Source organism: Thunnus thynnus, chromosome 14 (assembly GCF_963924715.1).
Source record: "Thunnus thynnus chromosome 14, fThuThy2.1, whole genome shotgun sequence".
Taxonomy (NCBI): domain Eukaryota; kingdom Metazoa; phylum Chordata; class Actinopteri; order Scombriformes; family Scombridae; genus Thunnus; species Thunnus thynnus.
In genome coordinates this window covers 30,269,007-30,296,918 of record NC_089530.1, presented here as the reverse complement: position 1 = coordinate 30,296,918, position 27,912 = coordinate 30,269,007, and the positions used below count along the sequence as shown (strand labels likewise).

Here is a 27,912-nt window from a genome sequence, read left to right as displayed (position 1 = left end):
GACACACTGTGGATTTTGGCCTCCATCACTAACATTGAAAACACATTTGAAGGATCTTTAATATCCAGTATGAACAGGAGGAATGATTACAGCGAGGAAAACCTCTTTCACTGTTCATATGGACACATGACTGCTGGTTTAAGACAAGAAATATTGTGAACTGTCCTTTAATAAATTAAAGCTGATGTGACAGAATTTCTGTCTCTGCAGTGATGAAAGCACAAATACAGGCGTTCCACACTGAATATGGTGAATAATAGATATTTATTTAGAAAAATAAATAAAAGCAACACTGAAGTAAACAGGAGTTTTACAATAAATCATCTCTTCCCATTTTCAAACATCAGTCTTTTAGAACAGAAACTTTAATACACAAGAACCTGTCAAACATCTGCATTTATATTCATTATAATTACTGTATATTCAACACTGGTGTTCAGTGTGCAGAGATTTACTGCATTAAACATGAGCCGCATTATACGTTCAGTCATCAGACGTTAGAAGGAATGATTAGGAAACGAGTGAGGTTTGTCTGCAGGCCTCAGACAGAAAGATTTAACAGCTTGAAGACCTGGGAGTGAATATAACAACATCTAAAACTCCAAGTACTGAACCAAAGCTGCCAAAGTGGTGTTGGTTTGGTAATATTACTGTTTAACAGCTAAAACATTAGTTAGTCTGGAGTTAGGTCACGTAATGGTTTAGTTTACCTCCTCTGAACCACTTAGCTCCAAGGCTAACCAATCTGATATTGAATCTTTTATCAGAGACATGCACAAAGATTTCAGTTGAATCTAAAACAATTTGTCAACATCAGTGACTGGTTGAGTTTAGCAAATAAAAAGTGTTGATTCAGGTCATCTAACAGTTTAGCCACTAAAACTGTTTGCTCCAGATTAGCTCACGGTTCAGTTTAGAGGCTAACAACATTATTGTTCAGCTGCTAAATTATCTTGACAAGGATTATCTGATGCTAAAATGTGTTTCAGTTTACCTTTAACAGTAAACTGTTGAAGGTAAACAGTTGGGTTCAGGTTTGTTAAGAGCCTAGTTGAGCTGCTAAAAGATTTTAAGATTAGCTAACAATTAGTTACACGTGGCTAATGCTTCAGCCGTTAAGCTAATGGTTTAATTTAGCTGCTAAATTATCTTTTCATTCAGGTTGAGTATTTATTAACACATTAACATGAGCTAATGACTCAGTTTAGCGGTTATACAGTTTATTTTGACCTGTTACATTTGTGAAAAGTTTAGCCAATTGTTTTTATGCTAATCAGGTTTTGTTTAAGTTTGTTTGTTGACTTGGATGAACTGATGAAAACTTCCTCCCATGAGTTGACATATTATCTCTGTGTTCTTTTATAGAAACATTCAAATAGACTTCTGGGAATACATAAGTTCACACAGACCAACAGGTCAGATTGGCTCAACAGCTGCGTTACAATCAACAATTATGTCCCTTTTCACCCCCCGTACAAACACCAACAACATCACGGTCACATTCCACAACACTGCCCTTCAGCAAGATACACACTTTGAATATAAGTAAGAAAAGGAAAGAAAAACACAAACAAAGAGAAAAAATACAAAGTGAACACTGATCACTAGTACGCAGGGAAACTTTAAAAACATTTAAAACATCTGGTTTCTTGTTTTAAAAAGTGCTTCTGCAGGCCTCAGGCTTTCAGGACTCACTGAGATGAGGAGAAACTTTTACATTTTGGAAAAATCCTATTAATATTCATCTTATTCAGATGTTATCCATGATGGTCCAAGACGTGTTTAGCCTCGCTTAGCACAAAGACCGGAAGCAAAACAGGAATAAATATAGGGTGAATTAGAGTAAAGTGGGACCTGTTTTGCAACTGGCACTTCAGTAATATATTTCACACCCAAAGTGTTATCTGATCATATCAGAAAAGATGAAAACAGATATCACACTCAGAGAAGAAATAATCAAATATAAACATGTTCCTTTCCTGATGCGGGACGGTTCAGGCTGAAAACTGAGACGCTGAAAAGTCTAAATCATCTTAATTCATACGATAAAACCTTCTCTGGTCAATATTTACAATGTTTTCTTGTTACAAATCGTATAGTAATATAATAGTATTAATATTGGTAATAATACATTTATAATCTGCCTAGAAATAACAAAACATTTCACCAATTTAAGAACGTTTTCCAAAGCTAGACAATGAAAACAAAACATGTTTTTACCATATTATAGTGTATTTTGATGCATGAATATATCATTCATTACAATCTGATAACTGGCAACATTGCTTCAATGCATCACATGTGTGAAGTCATGTGACTTCAATTACACACCAGGTTTAGTTCTGTTTGTTAATGTGTTAGAAGAGACAGATGCATGTCAGCGTAGATGTCCCACATTACACTAATTCACTCTACTTCAACTGATGACGAGAGGATTTCTCAAAATATTGCATAGTTCCTTTAAGAATCTTATCTCAGACGTTATCCCATGTTTGAGGCCACGCTGGCTGTGGGTTTGAAGATGTTTTACCAGTTATTTAAAAAAAAATAAATAAAATGGACACATTTCAGTAGGAACTGATTATTAAAAATGGTGTTTGTCTTCTTCTGTTCAATATTTCTCCAACCAGACAACCTGGTGGAGATGACTGCCTTTATATTTTGTTCTGATTGCTTAAAGATTCCCTCCACACATGTTTTAAGACATAAAAATGCTCCACCTTGAATAATAATTTGTGTCCTTAAACCTGTTTTAACTGATTAACTAAACAATCAAACAGCTGCTGGATGTCTTTCAGTGACAGACTCAAGAATCTCAGGCAAGAATTCTGTGAAATGTGGAACTTTAATATAGAAATTATAAATGAAATTATATTGAAGGGATCTTTAATTGTGGTTTTAAAAAATATGTTAAAATGTTAATATACATTTATGAATGTTCATGAAAGTTAAAACGTCATACTTTGGAGGCAGGTCTGGCTTTACAAGTCGTACATGTTGTTATCATCATTTCTAAAAAAAAATGTTTGTTCTGATCACATTAGAATCACAATTTGTCAAAACTTTATGGAGGCAGCAGGTTGATTAACAAGCTTGTCTCTTTTTCTACGCAGGCTACAGAAAACTCCATCAAAGATGTTTAAAATGAGGACAAAGTGATGTGTTTGATGTTGCTAATGTGAAGCTACACTGTATGAGCAGCTTTGACACCGTGGGGAAATATACACGGTGGGTGCACTAGTTGTGATTGGTGCTTTTTTTTTAACCTGTAACCCTACAAAATAAGTAACGTTAGAGTGAAACGTCCTGGATATAATGGTGGTGTAAAGCTGACAGTCGAGCACATAAACACATAGTTTAACCCACTTTTTACACTTTTGTTTTAGTTCTGAAGAGGATAAAAAACAAGAAACCACCATCCAAGCTCTTTATAAACTGAGCATCACTCTTGCTTGCCTAGTTACAGTTGCTAAGCTATAATTGGACAATCACTATGCGAGGGACGGGTTTAACGATCGGTCAATCAGAAGGCCTTTGGTTTTCAAATTAAATGAGTAATTACACAACAAATCCTCATAATAAACAACAGTATAGGTTGAAAATTCAGCTGGCAAAAAACAACCAATATTTACGTTTATGCCATCTAGTGGCCGTAGTAAGAACGACCTCTAGAACGACCCGTTGGACTGTAATACGCTGCTTTCACTTAACATCATTGTTAAACAGTAATGATGCTGTGGTTAAGGTCTGCTTACGTTTAGGGAAAGATCACAGTTTGGGTCACTTGAAAAGTGGTTTATCTTCCCAAAAGTTAGAACCTCCGTCATCAAGGCAAAAGTAAACACCACAACGTTTTTTCAAAAAATGTCTTGAATCGTAGTTGGAAACATGACAGTCAACTCTAACTAACTATCTATCCACCCAACCCGCCTCCTCTTAACAAGGCAAAATCATCTCATCATGTCACCTTATACTGACGTCATCTGAACTGCGGGTCATAATTACTACGACCACTAGATGGTGTAAACGTAACTACAGGTCGTTTGAGACCTATACTGTGGTTTTTTTTTGTGAGGTTTATATGGCATCTCAGTCCTTTAGTTTACTCACATAAGCAGAAAAACTTTCCACCTGTCACGTCACTCTGCACAGGACTGAGCCGGAAAAACACAGATAAACAAATCAAAAGCAACAGACCACAAGAACACAAACAGAAAACCACACAGTTTGTAGAGAAATCACATAGTGTGGCAAGAAAATTAAAGTCCATCTCAACACCGACAGTCATCTCATGTTAATACTTTACTTTTTCCTGAAACAGTAAATACATTTCTGCAAAAGGGCTCAGAGGAACTCACCTGAAGAGACAAATACAACACTTTTAAAAACCTGTTTGAAACGATCTGAGTCAGGGACGAGGAGTCAGGAGCAGGAAAACTGTTTTCTTTGGGTAAAAACTTAAACGTACTTGTCTGGCTTCACTACTATAAAAGACTCATATTACAGTCTTCTGATTTAATGTTAAAGGGATTATACACACACACACACACACACACACACACACACACACACACACACACACACAGGTGTCTGGTTATTTTCAGAGACTAAGACTTTGTACTGTAATGTATCTTTACACAGAGATCTGCTCACTCAGAATAACTACCTGTGCAGGTGTGCAAGGTCTTTCATATTAAAAAAATACTAGAAGTAAGGATTTAAAGGTAAAATACCAAAATCCAATCAATCACAGTATTATTAAAGGGCAACTTAACACTGAAAACACTTTCTGGAGTTTATAATATATGAGTGTACATATAATTTACCCTCAGTGGTCCCAGTTTTGTTTACAACAGAAATCATTTGGTTATTTGCCGTCATCATTGGTCAGACAAATTTGAAACAACTGCACCTTCCTCCGTCTCAGTTTGGTATTTGTGGGCTGAAGTTTGAGTCCTTCCTTTTTTTTTTTAAACCACATTTGTTTTCATTGTTAACTATCACTGGATCACTTTGATACTGAAGAAAACTTAACAAATGTGATGATTCTCAGGCAGCTTCTGCAGTTATACATCACAGTTTGAAAACCTTTGCTCTAGACAGAAAAAAAAAGCAAACATTAATTTTGACTCCGATCTGGGCCACATTCCCCTTGTCATGACATTTAAAAACAGGAATAATCAGTGCTGTGAGTTTGGTTTTATTTTCCCAGGCGCTCACTGACGTTACATATAAAACATTTAGAGACGTAATTTGACGTGAAACCTGTTTCACCGCCAGCAGACAGAACTGAAGTGTAAAACTGTGATGGACACGGAGAAGAAAATGGAAAAAGCGTCTGTTTTTTTCATTTTTGAATTATTATAGTTTCATTTTTTAATAGAAAAGAATAAAAATCACGTCTACTTTAAAGTTTATATCTGACATTTTTGACTATTTCCTTTTTTGTCTTTAAATTTCTGTTTAAGAAACTTGAATCACAGCTATGAAACCATAAGACGCGCCGCTTGGCTTTTTTTTTGTTTTTTGGTCTGAACTGGATTGTAAATGCATTTCTTTGCTATGTGAAGGTGATGCGTTCAAGCTAAAACAGAGTATTAAGTTGCTCTTTAGGTGATATTGCACAAATGTCCAGTTTGGTTTGTAAAGAGCTCGTTTTTTTCTCTAAAAATGAGTTAAAAATAAAACGAAAGGAGCGAGTGAGATAACTTCTCTAAACCTCTTTGTTTCTGTCTGCATGCTGAGCTTCAGGTAAACCTCGTCTGTGAGTTTGATTTCTTGGTTTCTGATTGGACGTGAGCTGGTCAGGTGATGAGCTGCTGGGGAGGGCGGGGCTCTACCCAGACCCCGCCCCCGTGTTGCTGTTGGCTGACTTGGTGCGGGCGGAGCGTGAGCCGTTTCGGCCAATGGGAAGGAAGGGGCTGGTCTCGGAGGTGATGACGATGCTCGGGATCCGACCAATCGTGCCTCTCATCACGTGTCCGTCTGCGATATCGGCGCTCTGTCAGACAGGAAAACACAAAACAATTTAATAGTTAAATTTAATAAAGTAGTACTTTTTTACAGTAAAGAAAGATCATTTCAGAACACTGATCTACACTTAATCACCAAAAACTGAACCACAACTCAACAAAAACAAGATTCATCTTTACTAATAACTTTAAAAATAACTTTATAGTGTATGATATCATTTTCTACAAAGCTGATATCACAAGCAATCCATACGTGAAGTTATTGTTGTGATCTGAAGATAACAGATGTAAAATAAATCTGATGTTTAGCAGGTACGTTTACCGTGTCCACCATCGTAGTTTAGCATGTTTGCTAATTAGCATTTCCACTTTTCTTTAATGAGTCGGTGGAATTTGTTTGCAGCTTGAAAAAAATGGAACAAAACCAATTCTCAGCTCACAGCAGAGATACAGACAACTAAATAATAATCACAGTATTTCTACAGTGGAGAGCTGCTGTAATATGCAGGAATTAGAGATTCCCATTTTTCCACAATATGAGCAAAATTTTGACCTGCTGGTGGCGCTGGAGGAAAGGTCAGAGGGTCACCAAAGTCAGTAATATTCATCATGTAACAGTTGTGATATTTCAGTCTGGAACAAAACTGTGGACTGAAGGACTAAACATTCAAATAAATCCTCAGAGAAAACATGTGTCTGCAGTTGATCTCAATCTCTGTTTTAAAGGTGAGATATGACTCAACACAGAGCAGATAAACGCTGCCATGTTTTCATCTGCCTCAACACGACTAAACAAACATGTTTCCTGTCAGCCAGATGGATGACATCACCTGCAGGCTGCTTTGTCTTTTCCTCTGGAAGTCAGAACTGATAATGTCAAACAGACTCCTGCTGATAAACTCAGTCACCGCTGACATTTACACTGATAAAAGCATGCAGAGAGTTAATGATCGTGTCTGAATGTCAGTTTGTCTGTAGAGTCATCGTCATGACCATCAGACTATCCAGCACTTGATCCAGATGATCCAAACCACTTTATTTTAAGACCTCTGCTCTAGACTAAAAGAATAATAATAAGTAATTAAAGCTGCAAGCGGCGTTGGTCGGGACCTCGCACTCTGGCCCGTCAGGATCAGATCATTTTGCTTTTTAAAAATGAGGGATATTTCTTACAAGTTATTTTGAAAGTGTGATTGACATGTGTACTGTCAGGTGTGTAGAGACAATAAGTAACTGCAGCTGGACACAGAAAAATACTCATATATTTGAATGGAGAGTGTGAGTGAACCCACACCTTTTTGAACATTTACTGCTTCCACATAGTTTTAGATACAAACTTCATTTGAACTTTAAAAGAGTCACAAGACTTTGACCTACAAATCTTGAATTTACATGTTTTTTCTATCTTTTACTGTTTTTGAGATATTAGAGTGTGAGTTTTAAAGTCTTTTCTTGCTCCTCCTGTGATTTTATAATGAGTGTGTATTGCGGAATGTTTCACAGCACTGAGGGAGTGACATCACCAGGAGCAGTTGGAGAGGAGGATGTTAGAGTACGCTTCTTATGAAACCTCCTCATAAATCCCATGACTTTGGCCAAATCTTACATTAAAAATCATATTTTAGTAGGAAATTTCGTGGCGAATCCATTGATACAGGTTTGAAAGTGGTCAGATTTATAGTTTAGACGTCAGAAGCCTCTGTTTGACACAAAGTTCATGCCCATAGATTGCCTCCCCATTGGTTTACATTGTAAGGGTGATGTGGCACTGCAACTTTCAGGGCTTATAAAATCCAAACCGTTCAAGTTATTACAAAGTTTTTAACAACTTTTTTCAGCATAGTGTCATAAGTCATGTATTAAAGTTTGAAGCTGATACCATTAACGCCCTCGGAGGAGATAGCGTTTGTTCAGGGGCCGAAATTGGGGCAAAGTCTTGTTTAAGTGGCGTAATAATAAGGAAAGAAAGAAAGAAACAAACAAACACACGAAAAACAATAGTTTACTGTTAAAGGTAAACTGACCTTTAGCTAAACTGAAACACATTTTAGCATCAGATAATCCTCATCAACATAATTTAGCAGCTAAATTAAACCATTAGCTTAACAGCTGAAGCATTAGCCACGTGTAACTAATTGTTAGCTAATCTTAAAATGTTTTAGCAGCTCAACTGGGCTCTTAACAAACCTGAACCCAACTGTTTACCTTCAACAGTTTACTGTTAAATGTAAACTGAAACACATTTTAGCATCAGATAATCCTCATCAAGATAATTTAGCAGCTGAACAAAAATGTTGTTAGCCTCTAAACTGAAACGTGAGCTAATCTGGAGCAAACAGTTTTAGTGGCTAAACTGTTAGATGACCTGAATCAACACTTTTTATTTGCTAAACTCAACCAGTCACTGATGTTGACAAATTGTTTTAGATTCAACTGAAATCTTTGTGCATTTCTCTGATAAAAGATTCAATATCAGATTGGTTAGCCTTGGAGCTAAGTGGTTCAGAGGAGGTAAACTAAACCATTACCTGACCTAACTCCAGACTCCTTAGGCGAGGACTACTGTTTTACAGGCTCTCTAAAGACTGTTGTATACCCTCTCATTGAAAATAGATTCAGTTTGCTTTACTGGTGCTGCTGCTGTGTTCAGAGGGCTGATAAATGCTGTTACTCACATTTGGGATGCTGTTGCGTTCACTGACTCCTGCCATGGAGATATCAGTGTCGTAGGACGTCTGGAAGAAGAAAAAACAAACAAACATTAAATGCAAAGACAGAGTTTATCAGCCCTGAATCAGTTTTAATCAAACGTATTTCAGCATCACTAATCAGAACTTTAATGCACCTTCATAGAATAAGAAATGATCTAAGAGGATTTTCTGCTCTGAGCTGAAAAACACATCAAGCAGATTAACGAGCAGCGTCCTCTGACTTCCTGGTTGTCCAGACAGAACACAGATTAACGTGAACACCGGTGTTATGAAAAAAAGGTTTTATGTTTTCAGAGCAGCCTCGACTGACCCTCAGACCTCCTCCTCCAGTGACCCCACTCATCTTCATCATCAAAGTGATGTTAATAATCTGCATGAAGGCTAAAATGATTTTTGGTGTTTAATGTCTTGCTGCTTTCATGCTGCCTGAAAGCTCCTGAACCTTAGTGTGCCTGTCAATCATCATTCTAGCCGCACTCATAGTACTTATCATATTATTTATTATATAATTATACCTGTTAGTGGTTCCCATGTTGAGGTGTAAAACTTAAAGCTTAAAACACCTCAACTTCTTTTTGTACACTTGAATTAACACATTTATAATCTTTTCCTAAATAAACAATAAGTTATCAATTTTATGTTGATTTCTTCTGCCCATTTTTGTATGCATTTAGCTAAGCGAGCAAGCAAAACTTTATTTATATTAATATTATTATTATTATTATTATATATATTTAATATATAATATTATATATTATTTATATAGCACATTTCATTCCAGGTGCAGAGCACGAGCTATCAGGGAAGCTGCAGACACAAAAACTATGTAAATAATATACAAAATAAGTAAACACAGCTAAAAGAGACACCAGTTAAAAACCATTAACAAGTTAAAATCCTACATAGACGACTTAACGTTTTAAGTTTAGTTTTAAAAGCCTGATAAAAGCTAAAAGCAGCTGATCAGTCTAACTGCTTCACAGCTCTAAAATATACAGGAAGCCTTCGTATTTGAACTCCTCTTCCTCCCTCCACATTTGTTTTTTCTGTTTTTTTTAATAATTTGTTTAAGATGGATGTGTTTTCACCTTTTCGAAGATGCCCGAGTCGTGACTCTTCATCTTGGACTTGAAGCTGGAGGAAGGTTTGAAGTCGGGGAACTCTGCAGTGTCTCTGCTGATGTCACAGGACACCTGGCGGCTGGCGGGTCTGGAGCTCATACTGGACAGATCAGCCTCGGTGTCTGTCAAACCCTGCAGAGGAAGAGGAAGGGGAAGAAGAAGAAGAAGAAGAAGAAGAAGGAGAAGAAGAGTCAAACTCAAATGAAAGGAAGTGTGTCTGACTTCAACATAAAAGCCCTCCTGTGATGATAACAGCAGTTGTTGATGAATTTGAACCTCAGCAGCGTCTCAGCTAACATTTAACTACAAGCACACAGCTGTCCATCAAAGCTGTCTGAGCTCACCGATTCGCTGTCGGAGGCGGAGGAGAGGCGGGACTTGTTGGTGCTCTGCCGTCTGAACTGGCTGCTGATGTCAGAGGTCTGGCTGGTCACAGTGGAGCGACGTGTCGATACGAAGCTGCTGCTGGCCGAGCGGAGGTCACGAGGATGAACACACAGCAGGATGCCCAGACACGGGATGTACTTAGCCAGCGCCACCCTGAAGAGATGGACAGAGATTTATAGTTTAACAAAGCATTGATCAACACACCATCATCAGGAGAGGAAGGCAGCGGTCCAGCCCCGACTGAAGACTGAAACATCTCCGGTGTTACAAATCAACTGGTTTTCCTGTTAACTGGTTACCTTTGTTTATAAACGTCGGGAGTTTCTCATGGCAACAGCAGATGTTAGAATCACGGAGAGGAAACTTTGCAAAATGCCTGATTATGATTTTATATCACTCATAATTTCATAGACTAGACATCTGATTTATTCAGCTTATGGTTTATGGAGTTCAATGAAACTTTGAGATCAGAAATATTCTTAACCATATATTGATGTATTTTCTTCAAAATACAAACTCCCCAACTGGGTTTCGACACCAGGTGTTAAAGCTGAAGGAAAACTGACGGTACGTTGTGCTGCATCACTGAGCGATGAGGCTTTGAGAACTACCAATATACCCAAACACACAGCAAAAACAACCGTATATTATCTTTGGGTTTTAAAATACCTCTGCTAGATTAACTTGTGACCACTGTTATTGCAGTGATAGCAGCCACACCATCAATAAACCATCAATAAGCTGAATTAATCAGATGGATAGTCTAGTCTACGGAATTAAGAGTGATATAATAATATAATAATAATAATATCACAATCAGGCATTTGCAAGGTCAGCAATGTTTCCTCTCCGTGATTGGATCATCTGCTGTCGCCATGAGAAACGCCCGACGTTTACAATCAAAGGTAACATGTTCAACAGGAGAACCAGTTGATTTGTAACACCGGATGTCGTGTATATGAGCTGTTTCTTATATAGAAAGCTGAAGTCAAACTGGAGCTTCCAGGTTCTGTTCCAGAAGTAAGAAAACCTCATTAAAAATTAACATGTGTAAATCTACTAATGAGTAAAAATCCAGCCTTGGATCAGAACCTTTCTCAACAGTTTGTTGTGTGTCTTCATGTGTTTAGATGAGGACCAGAGTTTTCTGAAAAAAACATCTAATATTGTTGTTTATTCAATGTCAATGCCACGTCATTTTATGTGGCCCGCGAGAGAAAAAGGTCTGATTGTAAAAAAAAAAAAGTCAAAAGCAGGCATTGACCGAAAACTACATTTCCCACAATGCATGCCGATTATGTTACCCAGGAAGTGACGGTATCCCGCCGCTAGACTGCAACGTATCCACATCAATGCGATTTTCCCAACAAGTGGAATTGAGAAATATAAATAATGAGCCCAAAATGTCCAGAAAGAGAAGAACTGATGCAGACGGAAGGCAGGAAGACGGGAAGGAGAAAACATGTTTGTGCTTCAAGGAGAAAAACCGGTTTGTCTTCTGTGTTATGAGGCGTCTGTGGTCAAAGAGAACAACGATCTACCAAACACGGAGCGAAGGATGCCAAAAACATTCTGCCCCTCTCAACTATGACAAAAAAGTTTTGAACAAAGTTAATGTCATAACTTGTGTTTGATGTTATTTTTCTTTATTCTCTAGGATAGTTTGGAGTAATGTGGGTTTCATAACCTGACAAATTAAAAAGATTTATGTTATAATTACAAAGCAACAAGCAAACATATTTTTTTTTACATATATATATATATGTATATGTATATATTTATGTGTATATATATATATATATATATATATAATATTTGTAACTTGAATAAGTAATACATTCAGAGTTATTTAACATTAAGGAGTAGTTACATTTATTTTACATTACATTTAGTTACATTTAAAAGTTACATCTGGCCCTTTGATGTGGCTGATCTGATCTACAACCTTCACTGCATATGTTTGAGACATTCATGTGTGTCTTTCCACCATTAGAGGACCTCTAATAGCTACAGATGTATTATGTTTAGATATAAAACACAATTATTCACTATATTATTATTCACTACTACTGAACACTCCTCTCTGCCTTCACATGTTAAAATACATTACATCAAAGATTAGTTATTACAGTGAGCATTAAGTAAAGTATTCATATCAAAACTCCTGACTGTGAGTCTAACTGAAGCTCTTTCTCTACGTTTCCTTCATCATGACGTTTTACAAAACTGACATCTGGAGTTTAATTTTATCCTGCAGCTTTTAAAATCTCTCAACAATGAAGGTCATGTGTCCTGCATTAAAGTGTGTGTGTGTGTGATTAATTCTCTCCAGCCCAGTTAACATTCAGGTTAATGGAGCAGCGGTTGGTTCAGCTGAGGTGTTAGAGCGCTTACGGCCGCGGCGGCGGAGCTTTCTCTAATGGGATCGATTCTCGTACAGCGTGACGGTTCACTGAGCTGACGGATGAAAAACAGAAGAACAGGCGCCGCAGCGGGAAGGTTAGCTGGAGTCAAATTAAAACACTTTGTACAACTCGAGGCTCGTATTAAAGAGCTCAGATAAGTCTCTTCTCCTTCTCATGTTCTGAAAAATGTGGAAATATATCATTATCAATTCAAGAGTAATAAACCAAATTAAAATCAGATCTAGTTTCCTTGAGATCTGGACTGTGTTGCACCATCTGTTTGCAGATCCATCACTAAGTTTGTGTGTAAAGTCTTAAAGTTCTCAGTAACAACTAACTAGTTTCAAACTCGTCATTTCAGGGCCGTCGCATGAAGGGATTTCCTCTGCAGTGATTAAAAGTGGCTCAACAGCGCAGTATGTGATCATATGTGTTATTAGCACCTTTTATTTTCTTTTTTGATGAAATCAAAGTATGTTAGTGTGATTATGTGTCGGCTGAATGGAGAAGCAGCACCTGACGAACACAGAAAACACTTTAAATCGTGTTGTGGTGGAAACAACGTTGGCCTACAGCCGAGTCCCCTTAAACCTGTGATTTATGAACAGAGTCTAGCTGGACGCACCTTTAGATTGTATGATTGGTGGAAAACTACTTTAGTAGGTTAAACAGCGGCCTGCCTGGCTGTGTGGTGACGCAGGAGAGTTTAAACATGTAAGCGAGACAAAATATTCATACAGACGTGTTTTTAACTACCGAGCATCGGCACCAACTCCCGATTACGAGGGCTTAGCTTGGTTAGCAGGTTAGCTTGTTAGCCTGGATGCTAGCTGCGAGAGGCTCCAGGCAGGTGGGATCCTCCGGAGCCACCGTATATCGCACCACAGGAGACGCCAAACATTCAACACACATGCATTGAAGTGTAAAACAAGAAAGACCTCATCTCATGAAAAAAAGAAAAACATGAACATAGTGGTTGTCTATAGCGCAGTGTAGCAATATTACGGTTATATCAAGTACCATTACAGTAAAACCTAAGAAATGTCTTAACTAGTAAACACTAAATCTGTTGCTAGGAAACATAGTCTAATAAGAAACAACCAACTTTGTAAACAGGAAGTGACTGTAGCATCACAAGCTGTAACATAAGAGCCAATCGTTGTGAATGTAGGCGTGACTTTGTTTTATACGGAGAGATTTTGACTGTAACAGTCAGCAGGACAACAGCATGACCCTGGGTGGGTCATGTGATGTTGTTACCTGTACTTTGGGTGTGTGATGGCGTAGATGATGGGGTTGTGGATGGCCGAGGCCTTGGCGATGACGGCGGGCACAGAGTTCATGTAAGGAGTCAACATGTCGGCGTACCTGCAGCAGGAAACAGAACAAGAAACCAGAACAGGAGGAAGTTAGTTACAGTTTAGTTTGAAACTAAACACACAAAAACATCTCTGTAAGCTTTTAGTTCTGTTTTGTGTTCAAACTCATTACCAATCAGAGTAAACATGGAGTCACTCTTGGTTTCACCTTTTTTGCGTCAATGACAGTAAACTGTAACAAGATTACAGCTGAATTATTCCACCTGAAGGCTTTTTCTTCAGCTCTGAAGGTCAAACCTTCTATTTTTTAAAAACCCTAAATGAGTGAAAAGACCCAAAGTCAAAGAAGATTTCCAGGCATACGGATCTTTGGATCTGTAGAAATTCCTGTGAAACCCATTTACTGAGGACTGACAATAGGTCACAAAGAGCTCATGAAGAAATAGTTCCTGTAATATTATTAATGAAGAAACAGCTAGAATATACACTCAGTGAGCACTTAATTGTCCCCCAGGGGTCAGTCTTGGGTCCACTTCTTTTCACCATTTACCTAGGCACTCTCCTCCGTCACCATGGAGTCCAGTTTCACCGTTATGCCGATGACACACAGGTCTACATCTCCAAACCCACCGCTGCCACCGCCCCCCCCCCCAAGTCAAGAGCCTCGGTGTCATTCTGGACAGCACCCTCTCATTTGCACCCCATATTCAAAACATCATCCGGACTGCATTCTTCCACCTTCGCAACATCTCCGGCCATCACTGTCCCAATCCAGCACCGAGATCCTGGTTCACTCATTTGTCACATCCATTGACTACTGCAACGCCCTCCTCACCAGACTCCCCACCAAACTCATCAACAGACTGCAAATGATTCAGAGCTCGGCCGCCCGGATCATCACCCAAATCATGCGACCCGTTCTCATCCAACTTCACCGACTCTCTGTACAATACTGCATCCACTACAAAAACCTCCTCCTCACCTATAAAGCTCTCTACAACCCAGCCCCGACTTACCTCCACACCCTCCTTCATGAATACACTCCCTCCCGCTCCCTCCGCTCAACCTCTGCTGGACTCTTATCCATCCCCACGTGCTTTTATTTCTTGTAAGGTGACCTTGGGTGACTTGAAAGGCGCCTCCAAATAAAATGTATTATTATTAGTAGTAGTAGTAGTAGTAGTGGAACACCTGTGCAATCTAATCCAATCCAATACAACAGCTCTGCCATCAACTCTATTGTTACAAAGCTTTTGCATTTTCAGTTGTTGTCAACATTGTCAGACAGGTAATAATTCAGCTTTATGTTTATTATTGAGGTTGTAGTGATTGGTGGTGAACTGGAGTGCAAAATGAACATGCATGAGGGCTGAACTTCAACTTTTTTTTGGCAGAAATTGGAGGTTTTTTCCGTTCATTTATTGGAGCATCTAGTGGACATTAGAGGAACTGCAGCTCTGTCTGCTGAATGAGCAGAAAATATTAAACCTTCAGCAACATTTTCTGTAGGAAACAAACAAATCCCTCTGATATACTTTAGTTTTTAAAACATGACAGTGATTTTATTGATGGTGCTGCTGCTGGTTCTGTTTTACCCGGCGAAGGCGGTGAGGGCGACGCTGGAGTATGGCGACCAGGAGATGACGTAGAGCAGGATGATGATCAGAGCAATCTTCGCCATCTTCCACTCGTTCTGCAGCCGGTGGAAACTCTTCACCGAGTCTCGACTGCTGCCGTGACTGTGAGTGCTGCCGTTAATCTTCCCCACAGCCCTGAAAACACACACACACACACACCTGTAGTGCTGTACCTGTTAACACATTATATTAACTAACATTCAGTCCCTCGAGGTTCATAATAACATTAAAACATTTCGAATCACAAACACTCAAAACAAAATGTAAAATCCAGGAGAAACAAAGCTGCTCCTTTTAAAATATCTAGTTATAGCACACACACACACACACACACACACTGACTGGTTGGTGTTGCGGATGGCGCGGAAGATGAAGACGTAGCAGTAGATGATGATGAAGAGCGGCAGGAAGAAGACGAAGATGAAGAGCAGCATGGTGTACGCTCGCACCGACGGGGTGAAGGTCATGTAGTCCCACGTACAGGACGTCAGCAGACCCTCAGGGACGTACGCACCTGCAGGACGAACACACACACACACACACACACACACACACACACACACACACACACACACACACACACACACACAGTTTAATGTCCTGTCATGTTTTACAAGCTCTTCTGTTTGCATAATAAAAACACTGAAGATCAGCTGTATTTAACCAGGACGTGTCTGTGCTCCGATGCTTCAGTTTTGACCTTCAGTCAAAGCAGAGGGATTCAGATCCCACCGCCTGCAGCTGCATTCATAGTGGGTGTGAAGGGGTTAACTGGAGTCCTGCTGTAGACACCTATAGTGCAGGTTTGGATTTATGTTTGAAAAGTGAAAAAGGTGGAAACAGTCTAGTCGGGTTCAGGTGCAGGACACAAAGCAAAAGGAGAAGCTGTCACACTCACATTTGCAAGTTTTTGTTATTATTGACCTGCAAGATCTTCCTCAGTTATGCTGCTATAGGCCTAGACTGCCAGGGGGACTTCCCATGATGCACTGAGCTCCTCTCTCCTCTTCATCTGTACACATTCATGTACCATTAATGCATGTTACTAACTTTCTCGTCTCACAGGAAACCTTCAGTTGCAGACTGACTACTGTCCAGCTTGATGCCCACTGCTACCGATACTTATTATTATTATTAGTCACATTTCTCCCATTTTAGCTTCGCTACATTGGCTTCCTGTAAAATCTAGAATAGAATTTAAAATCCTTCTCCTAACTTATAAAGCCCTTAATGGTCAGGCACCATCATATCTTGAAGAGCTCATAGTACCGTATTATCCCACTAGAACACTGCGCTCCCAGTATGCAGCTTACTGGTGGTTCCTACAGTCTTTAAAAGCAGAATGGGAGGCAGAGCCTTCAGCTATCAGGCTCCTGTCGAATCATCTTCCAGATTCGGTCCGGGGTGCAGACACTCTCTCTATGTTTAAGAGTAGGCTTAAAACTTTCCTTTTTGATAAAGCTTATAGTTAGGGCCGACCAGGCTCGTCTTGGATCAGCCCTTAGTAATGCTGCTATAGGCCTAGACTATCGGTCAAGGTAAATGACGTCCACCTAGAGTCCGGTTCTGCTCGAGGTTTCTTCCTGTTAAAGGGGAGTTTTTCCTGCTGCTGATGGAGGAATGTTGAGTCTCTGTAGATTAAAGTTCAGTCTACACCTGCTCTATGTGTCCTGAGATGACTTCTGTTGTGATTTGGTGCTTTATAAATAAAACTGAACTGACTTCAGGAAAACATCACTGAAATAAGAAATAAGAACTAACTGTTACTCAGACTTGTCAGAATTGTTTCCAAACTAATTCAAGCATTGATTCATATTCTACTGGATAGTCTGAACATCTTCATCCTCCTTTATCTTCCAGTGATGTGCTTAAATTTTCATGTAGAAGGAAAAAAAAACATCTTGAACAAACATTGGTAACTTCCCAAAAATAGTTTGACGTTTGGAGGTAAAAGTGTGTTTTTATAATATGAGGATGTCCTTTTGCTTTTCTGAAATAAAATCAGATGTGAAAAAATGTACTTTTCAGCAGCTGACTCAAATACTGGGGAGAGAAATTAATATTTTGTGTCACACATTATAAGTTAAACCCCTCACATAATTAATTTATGTCCTTAATATACAATTTGTAATTTTCTGACTTTGAAATACTTGCTGACTTCCTGAGTGGAAGAAAATGAATCTAAAAGTCCTTCACTGTGAGTTTCTGATGATTAAAGTCTGTCGTCGTCACTCTCAGACTGTGAAATAATCATAACAATAAAAGTCAAACTGCACTCGTGAGAACATTCATTCACTACGTTCACCTCCGCTCGCTCCAGACGTGAACCCATAAACTCCTGAATCGACTTCTTAAAGACGTGAAGAAAAAACATTTTCTTTCTTTATCTCTTCATGAGAACATTTTGTCCTCATATGTGTAAAACCTCAGACACATAAATCACACACCTGCTAAAAAAAACAACCTGTATATTTATGACGTGATATCTGCACTGGAAGCTTTTCCATGAAGACTGAGGATGATTTATGAGAGTTCTGCTCTTTCCAAAAGTTATAAATTACATTAAAAAAAAAACAACTAAAACTGAGGAGAATGAAAACCAGGTGAGAGAAGAAACACACCACATGTAGACAGAGTGTGTGAGTGAACTTGAGCTGAACTGATAATAAATGAGATTTTGAAGGTAAATGAACAATAATTTTGATAAAACTGAAGCTTTGAGGCAGAACAGAAGATTAAAGAGCAGCCATCCATCTTACAAGCGAACCTCTTATCGTGTCGTTGTCCGGATCGGTTTCCCCTCAAGATTTAAAGTTGTTAAAATTATTCTACACCGTCTGGTAGTTTCATATATATATACTGTATAAATAACCAACTCCTCAATGAAACTGTGTTGTGATATTTACACTGAGAGAAACATTTAAACCAGAAACATGTTTCTTTAAAGCTCCATCAAATAGAAATATGGATCTGTCCGATCTTAAAGTTTAAATAAAGTTCTGTAGGTTTGAACAGTGACTGGCATGAGTTCGTATTGACGGTTAGAGTTAGTTAGAAGTGTTTCTACGAACACTCTTAAATTCCTACATGTGTGTTTTTTCCAAAAACAGTGAGTGTGCGTGTGACGGCTGCGGCTGGTTGTCATGACGACAGTACGGTCTAACTTTAGGATTCATAAAACATTTTAGTGTTTCTTTCTTTTTTTTTTTGTTTTGCTTTGTTTTTAAAAATTTGTTTATTTATTTATTTAATTAATTTATTATATTTTTAATTATTATTATTATTGTTATTCATTTTATTTACTTGTGCACTGATAGTGGCTGTATGGATGATGGACACATGATGGAAGGTCAAAAATCATGAACGGACCCTTAACATTGCTTCATTCACACCTTTATTAATGTAAATATCTGAAAAGCTGATTGTTCTGAACGACTGCACTCGAGAAAAGGAAATAAAATAAGTTAAAAAAAAAAACGTTCTCACATTCTCATCTATATATTCAGACTGATCTTTTTTTACATATATGTCGTTCTTCTAGGCCGACATACTAAACAACATTATGACTTTTTCATGTAGTTATTATTCTAACAAGGTTCAGGAACAAGATCACGCCCCTCTCTCTCACTAGAAGCGTGTCTAACTCCTTTCTCTCCCGTTCGTCTCAGTTCTCACGAAGCAGAAAGCTCATCGAGACACGCGTCCCCCACCCCGAGTCTCGACCCCCGGGTTCCTGGACGCTCCAGCCTCTTTGTGATTCCATTTGGTACCCGGTCGTCCCAACGCCATCGACCCCCATCATCCCTCTCCTCAATCCCACATCCAGCCCACCATACATGACCCGGACCAACCTACAGCTCCCATTCATCCCCCGGCAATCGACCCCCTTCATCCCACCGTACACCATCCTCATCCAATCCAATATACAGCCTCCTGTCAGAAATATTATTCACGTCTCCACCCGGTTATCACGGTTAAAACCAAGCGCACCTGCCAACGTGTCTCATGTTGAACCTGTGAGACTTTTAATGCTGCTGTTCATCGTCTGTGATGTGAAAACATTTAAACAGTCAGAGAAACACAAAGTGAAAATCCAAACGCAGCACGAAGCGTCTCTGCTGATCAGTAGAGACACGGGGACGCTCCATCGTCCCTCTCTCTCTCTGTCTCCATCACAGTTATGTATTCAGGTCATTTATAGAGACAAGAATCTGTAAAAGTTTACAGCCTGTCATGCTGTCACGCTGCGTTTTCTCTGTTATAATGACGTGGCTAAAAAAAAAAAAGGCGATTCGACTGACAGAATGCGACTCGACTCCTCGACTGATGCGTCAGCGTCTTTTAGGTTTCTCCTCACTCAGCCAGTTAGGAGCCACTTCCAGCCTGAGGATGTTTGTGTGTGTGTGTGTGTGTGTGTGTGTGTGTGTGTGTGTGTGTGTGCGGCTCCGGATGTTTACCAGCCGTTTATTAATTAGAAAAGAACAACACAAAGTCTGTATGTACTATAAATGTGTGTGTGTTTGTGTCTCCTCACTCCAGCCGAAGAACGGCGGCAGGCTCCAGCCCAGAGAGTAGAGCCAGGCCGCCATGAGGATGAGGAGGGCCCGTTTCCATGACAACATCCCGATGGACGTCAGAGGCCGAGTGATGACGAAGTACCGGTCGATGGCGATCACCGTCAGCGTGATCATGGAGCAGATCCCAAAGAGAGCGCCGCAGAACGCGTACAGTTCACAACCTGAACGCAGACACAGAGAGAATGTGTTTAAAATCACTTCCTGTTGACATATTTATTATTATTTAAGACCAACAGTCACAGCTGGACGTGGACAACAGACATTTATCATTAGGTTCAAGTGTGAAACAGCACAAATCAGATCAGGATTGTTTTTTTAGTGTGAATTTTCACCAAAACACCTGCAGGACCTTTAGTTTAGTTTAGTTTTCTATGTGTTCACATATTCATACAGTGATGTCATCAGATGTCTTGTTTTGTCCGACCAACAGTCTGAAACACCAAAAACATTACATTTGCTGTACAGTTAAGACAAGAAAAAGCAGCAAATCTTCACATTTGAGAAGCTGAAATAAGAGAACGTTTGGATTTTCTTCTTTAAAACTGACCTTAATGACTCATATTCTGCACATTTCCAGCTCTATATTTATATTCTGGGGCTTTACTGGAATATCTTTACATGATTTCCAGTTAAAAACTTCTTATTTATCTTCTACTGGTCCTTTATGCAGCCCCTCAGTTCAGCCTCTGTCTGAAACAGGCTCCTGTCTCTTTAAGGAACAGGATATAAATAACAGAAAACCACAAAAAAAGCATGATATGTCCCCTTTAATAATCAAAATAATGGCAGATGAATCGACTAATTGTTGCAGCTGTAGTTGTATATATATGTATATATATATGTATGTATGTATATATATATATATATATGTATATACATATATATAGTCCAGTTACTATTTTTAGAGTAGTGGAGGCTGTGACGGGTCAGAGGGACACAGAGCTGCTCATAAGTTAAAACTTGAGGTGAAGACCAACATGTTTCTATATAAACATCTGGATTTACATCTGTAAGACAGTTTTCATGTTTTAGAGAAACTGGTTGTCACATAAAAGAAAACAAGTTTACTGAAAGTTTCTCTTTAAATTCAGTTTTTTAATGTTTTGAGCAGCAGACATGAACTCCTCCACGTCAGGGCCGAAACTATCTGCAGGGACAGATTCCACTGGAGGGAAGTGACATGACTGTGTTAGGTTTTTTTTTTTTTGGGGAGGGGGGGGGTTAATTTGGTGAACTGACCCTTTAAACACACACACTCAAACTGTGGGAAAGGATTTAATGTGAAATATGACTCTTTGCTTTTGCACTTTCTGTGAATTTAATTAATAAAAAGCAGTAAATCAACACGTCTCGCTGCTTTCATATTAAAACGACCTCACAGCGTCTCTCTGGAGGCTCAGACGTAAACACATCACTGTTTTCACTGGCGACAGATTATAACTTTAAAATCACACAAAAAACTCTTAATTATATTCAGAACTTTGAGTTTTGACTCTTAACTTTTTGTGTAATTATTTGTGCTTTTGTACTTTCTCTCACTAATTAAAGTTTAGAAGATTCTTCACTTCTGTGTTGTTGAAATATAACTGAAAATTATTAATTATCTTAAAACAAATTGCATGTTTTCACTAATTTATCATCTGTTGATGGTGTCCAGCCTGAGGTCATAACTCTGTTTATTTTGTTGTGTCCCAGTCGGGCTGTGTGTCCCTCCACCAGTCCACCAGTCCACCAGTCCACCAGTCCACTAGTCCACCAGTCTACCAGTCCACCAGTCCACCAGTCCACCAGTCTACCAGTCTACCAGTCTACCAGTCCACCAGTCCACCAGTCCACCAGTCCACCAGTCTACCAGTCTACCAGTCCACCAGTCCACCAGTCTACCAGTCCACCAGTCCACCAGTCCACCAGTCTACCAGTCTACCAGTCTACCAGTCCACCAGTCCACCAGTCCACCAGTCTACCAGTCTACCAGTCCACCAGTCCACCAGTCCACCAGTCCACCAGTCCACCAGTCTACCAGTCTACCAGTCCACCAGTCCACCAGTCCACCAGTCCACCAGTCTACCAGTCTACCAGTCCACCAGTCCACCAGTCCACCAGTCCACCAGTCCACCAGTCTACCAGTCCACCAGTCCACCAGTCCACCAGTCCACCAGTCCACTAGTCCACCAGTCACCAGTCCACCAGTCCACTAGTCCACCAGTCCACCAGTCCACCAGTCTACTAGTCTACCAGTCCACCAGTCCACCAGTCCACCAGTCCACCAGTCCTCAGACGTTGTCCCTGTTTGTTTGTTGAACTGGACTCAGTGGGAGAAGGTCTTTGTACAGGAAACTGAAGTTTGTTTTCACACTAGTAGTTTTCTTAAGGAGAAGCTTCCTACACGCTGAGCCTCTTTCAGTCCTGTTGTTGTTGTTGTTGTTGTTGTTGTTGTTGTTGTTGTTGTTGGTGTTGTTGTTGTTGTTGTTGTTTCCTGCAGTCGTATCTCTGATTTGTCAACAGCGGGTCAACACATGTTTATGTTGTGTTTTATATTATTCATTTGATTATTAAAGACGACCTTCAGGTACCTTTCTCTCCAAAGATCCACCTCTTGTGCATGCTGGTGGTGAAGAAGATGGGCGTCTGGGTGACACACATCAGCAGGTCTGTGATGGCCAAGTTAATGATGAACATGTTGGCCGGCGTCCGCAGGCTGCGACTCCTGCAGCACACACACACACACACACACACACACACACAGTTGATCCAGATGGCAGACAGACAGGATTGTGGTCCAAACTAAACCTGGAGAAGCACCACATATCTGAACTGGAGGTCTGGAGTCTTTATTTAAAGCCTCTCAGGGCAGGATTTCACTACCAACTGGCCAAAAATGGTCAGTGACACTTTTTTTTTTTTGGTTCTACTTTTAGGACGAGGAGTAAAAGAGTTTTATCAGCTTTATTAACTCTGGAAATGACTCGTATCTCTGCTGATGTTTAGGAGTCTCCAGGAGACGTCCAGAGAGAAGAGAGATGCTTCAGGAAAGTTTGATGAAAATAAGCAACAAAAAACCACTTTACCTGCAGAAACTGATTTATTGTAACAAGGAAGATGCAGCTTCTCTATAGTCTATGATACATCATGTTATAATTTAAGCATCATATATTTGCGCATAGAACCTTAAAATGTATTAATGTGTACACACAAAACCTACACTGAATAAATAGTCTAATATTTCAAACTGTAAGAGAACTAATCATCATTTCCTGGTAGTCCGTCTCCTCTCTGACAGTCAGTGTAGGACGCCTCATAAATTAGACATATTATCTTTTTTTATAATTACAGTATTTAGTTTGATCAGTTCAGGCTCTGATGTTCTGATAGAATCGGAGTTTGTTTTCTCCTCCGGACACACAAGGTCTAAAATCATCCTTTTTTTTCATCTTAACAATCTTTCAACGAGTCGACTGTCGTCAAGCAAAACATGTTTCTCTGCCTGACCTTCATCTCCTGCAGCTCTGCACCGGTCAGGACTCCTAAACATGCAGGAGGCATTATATAAGATAAGAAAGATGAGAAATGTTTCTCCTCCTTCTTTAAAAAGTGGAAAAAAATCTGTGTTGCCTACTACAGTAAAAGTACATAAGTATTATGAGCTTGATGTAGTTAAAGTATTGCAGTAAAAGTACATAAGTATTATGAGCTTGATGTAGTTAAAGTATTGCAGTAAAAGTACATAAGTATTATGAGCTTGATGTAGTTAAAGTATTGCAGTAAAAGTACATAAGTATTATGAGCTTGATGTAGTTAAAGTATTGCAGTAAAAGTACATAAGTATTATGAGCTTGATGTAGTTAAAGTATTGCAGTAAAAGTACATAAGTATTATGAGCTTGATGTAGTTAAAGTATTGCAGTAAAAGTACATAAGTATTATGAGCTTGATGTAGTTAAAGTATTGCAGTAAAAGTACATAAGTATTATGAGCTTGATGTAGTTAAAGTATTGCAGTAAAAGTACATAAGTATTATGAGCTTGATGTAGTTAAAGTTTTGCAGTAAAAGTACATAAGTATTATGAGCTTGATGTAGTTAAAGTATTGCAGTAAAAGTACATAAGTATTATGAGCTTGATGTAGTTAAAGTATTGCAGTAAAAGTACATAAGTATTATGAGCTTGATGTAGTTAAAGTATTGCAGTAAAAGTACATAAGTATTATGAGCTTGATGTAGTTAAAGTATTGCAGTAAAAGTACATAAGTATTATGAGCTTGATGTAGTTAAAGTATTGCAGTAAAAGTACATAAGTATTATGAGCTTGATGTAGTTAAAGTTTTGCAGTAAAAGTACATAAGTATTATGAGCTTGATGTAGTTAAAGTATTGCAGTAAAAGTACATAAGTATTATGAGCTTGATGTAGTTAAAGTATTGCAGTAAAAGTACATAAGTATTATGAGCTTGATGTAGTTAAAGTATTGCAGTAAAAGTACATAAGTATTATGAGCTTGATGTAGTTAAAGTATTGCAGTAAAAGTACATAAGTATTATGAGCTTGATGTAGTTAAAGTATTGCAGTAAAAGTACATAAGTATTATGAGCTTGATGTAGTTAAAGTATTGCAGTAAAAGTACATAAGTATTATGAGCTTGATGTAGTTAAAGTATTGCAGTAAAAGTACATAAGTATTATGAGCTTGATGTAGTTAAAGTATTGCAGTAAAAGTACATAAGTATTATGAGCTTGATGTAGTTAAAGTATTGCAGTAAAAGTACATAAGTATTATGAGCTTGATGTAGTTAAAGTATTGCAGTAAAAGTACATAAGTATTATGAGCTTGATGTAGTTAAAGTATTGCAGTAAAAGTAGTGGTTTGGTCCCTCTGACTGATATATTATTATATATGACATCATTAGATTATTAATAGTGAAGCATCAGTGTTAGAGCAGCATGTTACTGTTGTAGCTGCTGGAGGTGGAGCTAGTTTACACTACTTTATATACAGTTAGCTAGTTTAGTCCAGTGGTTCCCAACCTAGGGGTCGGGCCCCTCCAAAGGGTCAGCAGATAAATCTGAGGGGTCGTGAGATGATTAATGGGAGAGGAAAGAAGAAAAAACAAAGTTCTGATACACAAATCTGTTTTCAGTTTTTGGACTTTTTCTCTAATCTTTGATTTTTGCTGAAATATTGGATCATTTGAACATTTATTGAAATGAAAGCATGTGAGAAGTTTAGAGGGAAAAATCACTATTTGGTGGAGCTGTTAACAACTCATAGACATGTGAAATGTGACCCCGACTACACACTGCTTTTTGTAAGACGTCAAAAGACAAAAAGGTTGGAAACCACTGGTTTCATCTTTAACAATGTGTTGTATTTTAAAAGCTTGTTATATTATCCATTGTGTCAAATCTTCATCTGAAAAGTAACTAAAGCTGTCAAATAAATGTAGTGGAGTAGAAAGTACAATATTTCCCTCTGAGATGTAGAAAGTAGCATCACATGGAAATACTCAAGTAAAGTACAAGTACCTCAAAACTGTACTTAAGTACTTTCCAGCACTGATTTTAAGTGTTTTCTGCAGGTAAATACTGAATTAATCATGTGAAAAACTACTTAGAGCTGCTTCATCTCTAAAATAAACTGTAATCGATGGAACATTCATGATGGAGCAGCTCTGATTTTAATGAAAGATCAATAAATGTCCCATAAACGGTTCGATCAATAAGTGGGTCGAACTGGCTTTAAGTGGTGAAGCTACTTCAAAAGATTCTGTGTTTCAGAGACTTCTGAGCGGTGATGGAAGATAAAAGCCGGAGTCGATAGACGTTGGGTGGTGATGACTCACTACAGACACACAGGTCTGCAGGAGATTCAACCTCCGTCTGAAAAGCTCTGCAGCTTTTAAAAGATTCTCACAGCTCAACATCACAGCGGCGGCTCCTCTCAGTCTACAGGTGAAGGTTTAGAGGCGAAACAGCAGCTCAGACCAATTATTTCCTCCTCAAACACGCGGCTGAGATGATCTGTTTCCCTTCCAGCATGTTTGAGTGCAGACGGACTGTCGGAAAAACCACTTTTTAAGAAGATTTCAGAGAAAGACAGAAGAACACTGCACCCCGAAAGAGGAAAAGAGAAGTTCTGATCACTGCTTTTGTGTCTCCTAATTATCTCTGAGCATCATGTGCACGTATCTGAGATAAGACGGCTTTAGTTCTAATAATATAGTATATAAACTCAACCCGTTCTCCTTTAATCTGCCTACAAATAACACGACTTTACACTTTCACATTATGTACAGTTCATACGCCGAAGTCCAATTTTACATGCAGGTGATACAACAATCATTTCCAGAGAAATGACGTCATATAATGCGACTTTCTACCGTTTTATAAGGTGATTTTTTGCCTTTTTAGAAGGAGGCGTGTTGGTGTTAGCTGGCAAAAAGCTGCAAAGCAACAGGAGAGCAGTGTTGGAAACCACCTACCCAACGATTTTACCATCACATTCTTACTGTGTTTTAACCCAAACTGTGATCTTTCTCTGATCCTAACCAAGTGCCTAAACGTAACCAACAGTGTTAAATGACACAGGAAAACGTTAAAAATGCAGCGTACATATTGCAAGTATTTTTAAAGTGTAAACCTGTGTTATTTATACACACTGGTCTCTTTTCTATATTATTTGAATTTAACGGCTACACACACACACACTAATGTTAGCACTGAGTTTAAAGCCTTTTCTCAAATATTTTCTGGTTCAATTAAACATAAAATCAGGTACAAACATCATGTTTTGTAGTTTGTATCATCAAGACTGAATCAAACTCTTTAAATTATGATCTGTTATCAAATGAAATTGAAATTATTCAGAAGATGTCGTCGTTCTACGCAGAGTTTATAATGTAAACATCTCTACTTTGGTTATTTATCAGTTTCAGTGTGTAAACTAAGTGTTACTATTTTATATTCCTCTTGTAACTTCTGCTCTTTAATAACTGATATAGATCTTGTCTTACAGATTATTTGTGTTTACTGCGTCAGTTGAACGTAACGTGTTTCCTCTCAAACAACAATCAATAAACAAAAACCTTAAAATAAGATGTAGTCAGCAAAATAATTACATTCCATAAAAAGTAAAAAATAAAAAAAGATTTTCAATTAACCATTAAATCCATTAAAGCATAAACTTTCAGAGTTTTTAGGAAGTTGTAGTTTCTGATTTCCCGTCGTCCCCTGAACGCAGCGTGAGAGGATCAGACTCACCTGCTGAAGGCGTAGATGACCAGGAAGTTGCCGACCATGCCGGTGATGCCGATGGCGAGGATGACGGAGCCGATGGTGTAGTGGGCGTGGTCGGGCACGTCCACGGTGGGGAAGGGGTGGGGGGGCTCGGGCACCATCGCCACCTAGAGGACAAAACACAGAAGGACATGAAGATGCTGCATGGAGAGAGAGAGAGAGAGAGAGAGAGAGAGAGAGAAGCAGCTCATCTAATTTAAAAAAAAAAAAAAAAAAGAATATGATCTGAATGTATTAAACAGTTTTTTAAGTCTTATTATCTGCTGAATTAACATGAAAGTGTGCAAAGATGAAAAGGTCGTTCATATCAGGGCCATTATTATTAAACCTTCACATTCACAGACCGCCCTGATCACCAGCTACCAGCCTTAATTCTCTTTGAAACGCTAATATCTTCCCGTCCTGAGCATCACTGTTTCTAATTAACCTGCTCGGGGCTCCCTCCCTCCCTCCCTCTCCATCATATCTCTCATCTCTTCATCCCGTCTCCCCTGTTGC

General features: G+C 38.8%; 1 protein-coding gene across 1 annotated transcript; it reads right to left on the bottom strand.

Annotated features, from left to right (window-relative positions):
* Nucleotides 1–245: 245 nt before the first annotated feature.
* Nucleotides 246–27,822, bottom strand: LOC137197479 (melanopsin-A-like). Its single transcript, XM_067610922.1, has 10 exons — nt 27,379–27,822; nt 22,703–22,836; nt 20,087–20,290; nt 15,895–16,066; nt 15,511–15,687; nt 13,857–13,964; nt 10,149–10,344; nt 9,772–9,936; nt 8,648–8,707; nt 246–6,001 (listed from the first exon to the last, which is right to left on the bottom strand). The coding sequence occupies exons 1-10, from the start codon at nt 27,513–27,515 to the stop codon at nt 5,837–5,839; spliced, it is 1,518 nt and encodes a 505-aa protein (XP_067467023.1). The 5' UTR covers nt 27,516–27,822; the 3' UTR covers nt 246–5,836.
* Between the last annotated feature and the right edge of the window lie 90 nt (nt 27,823–27,912).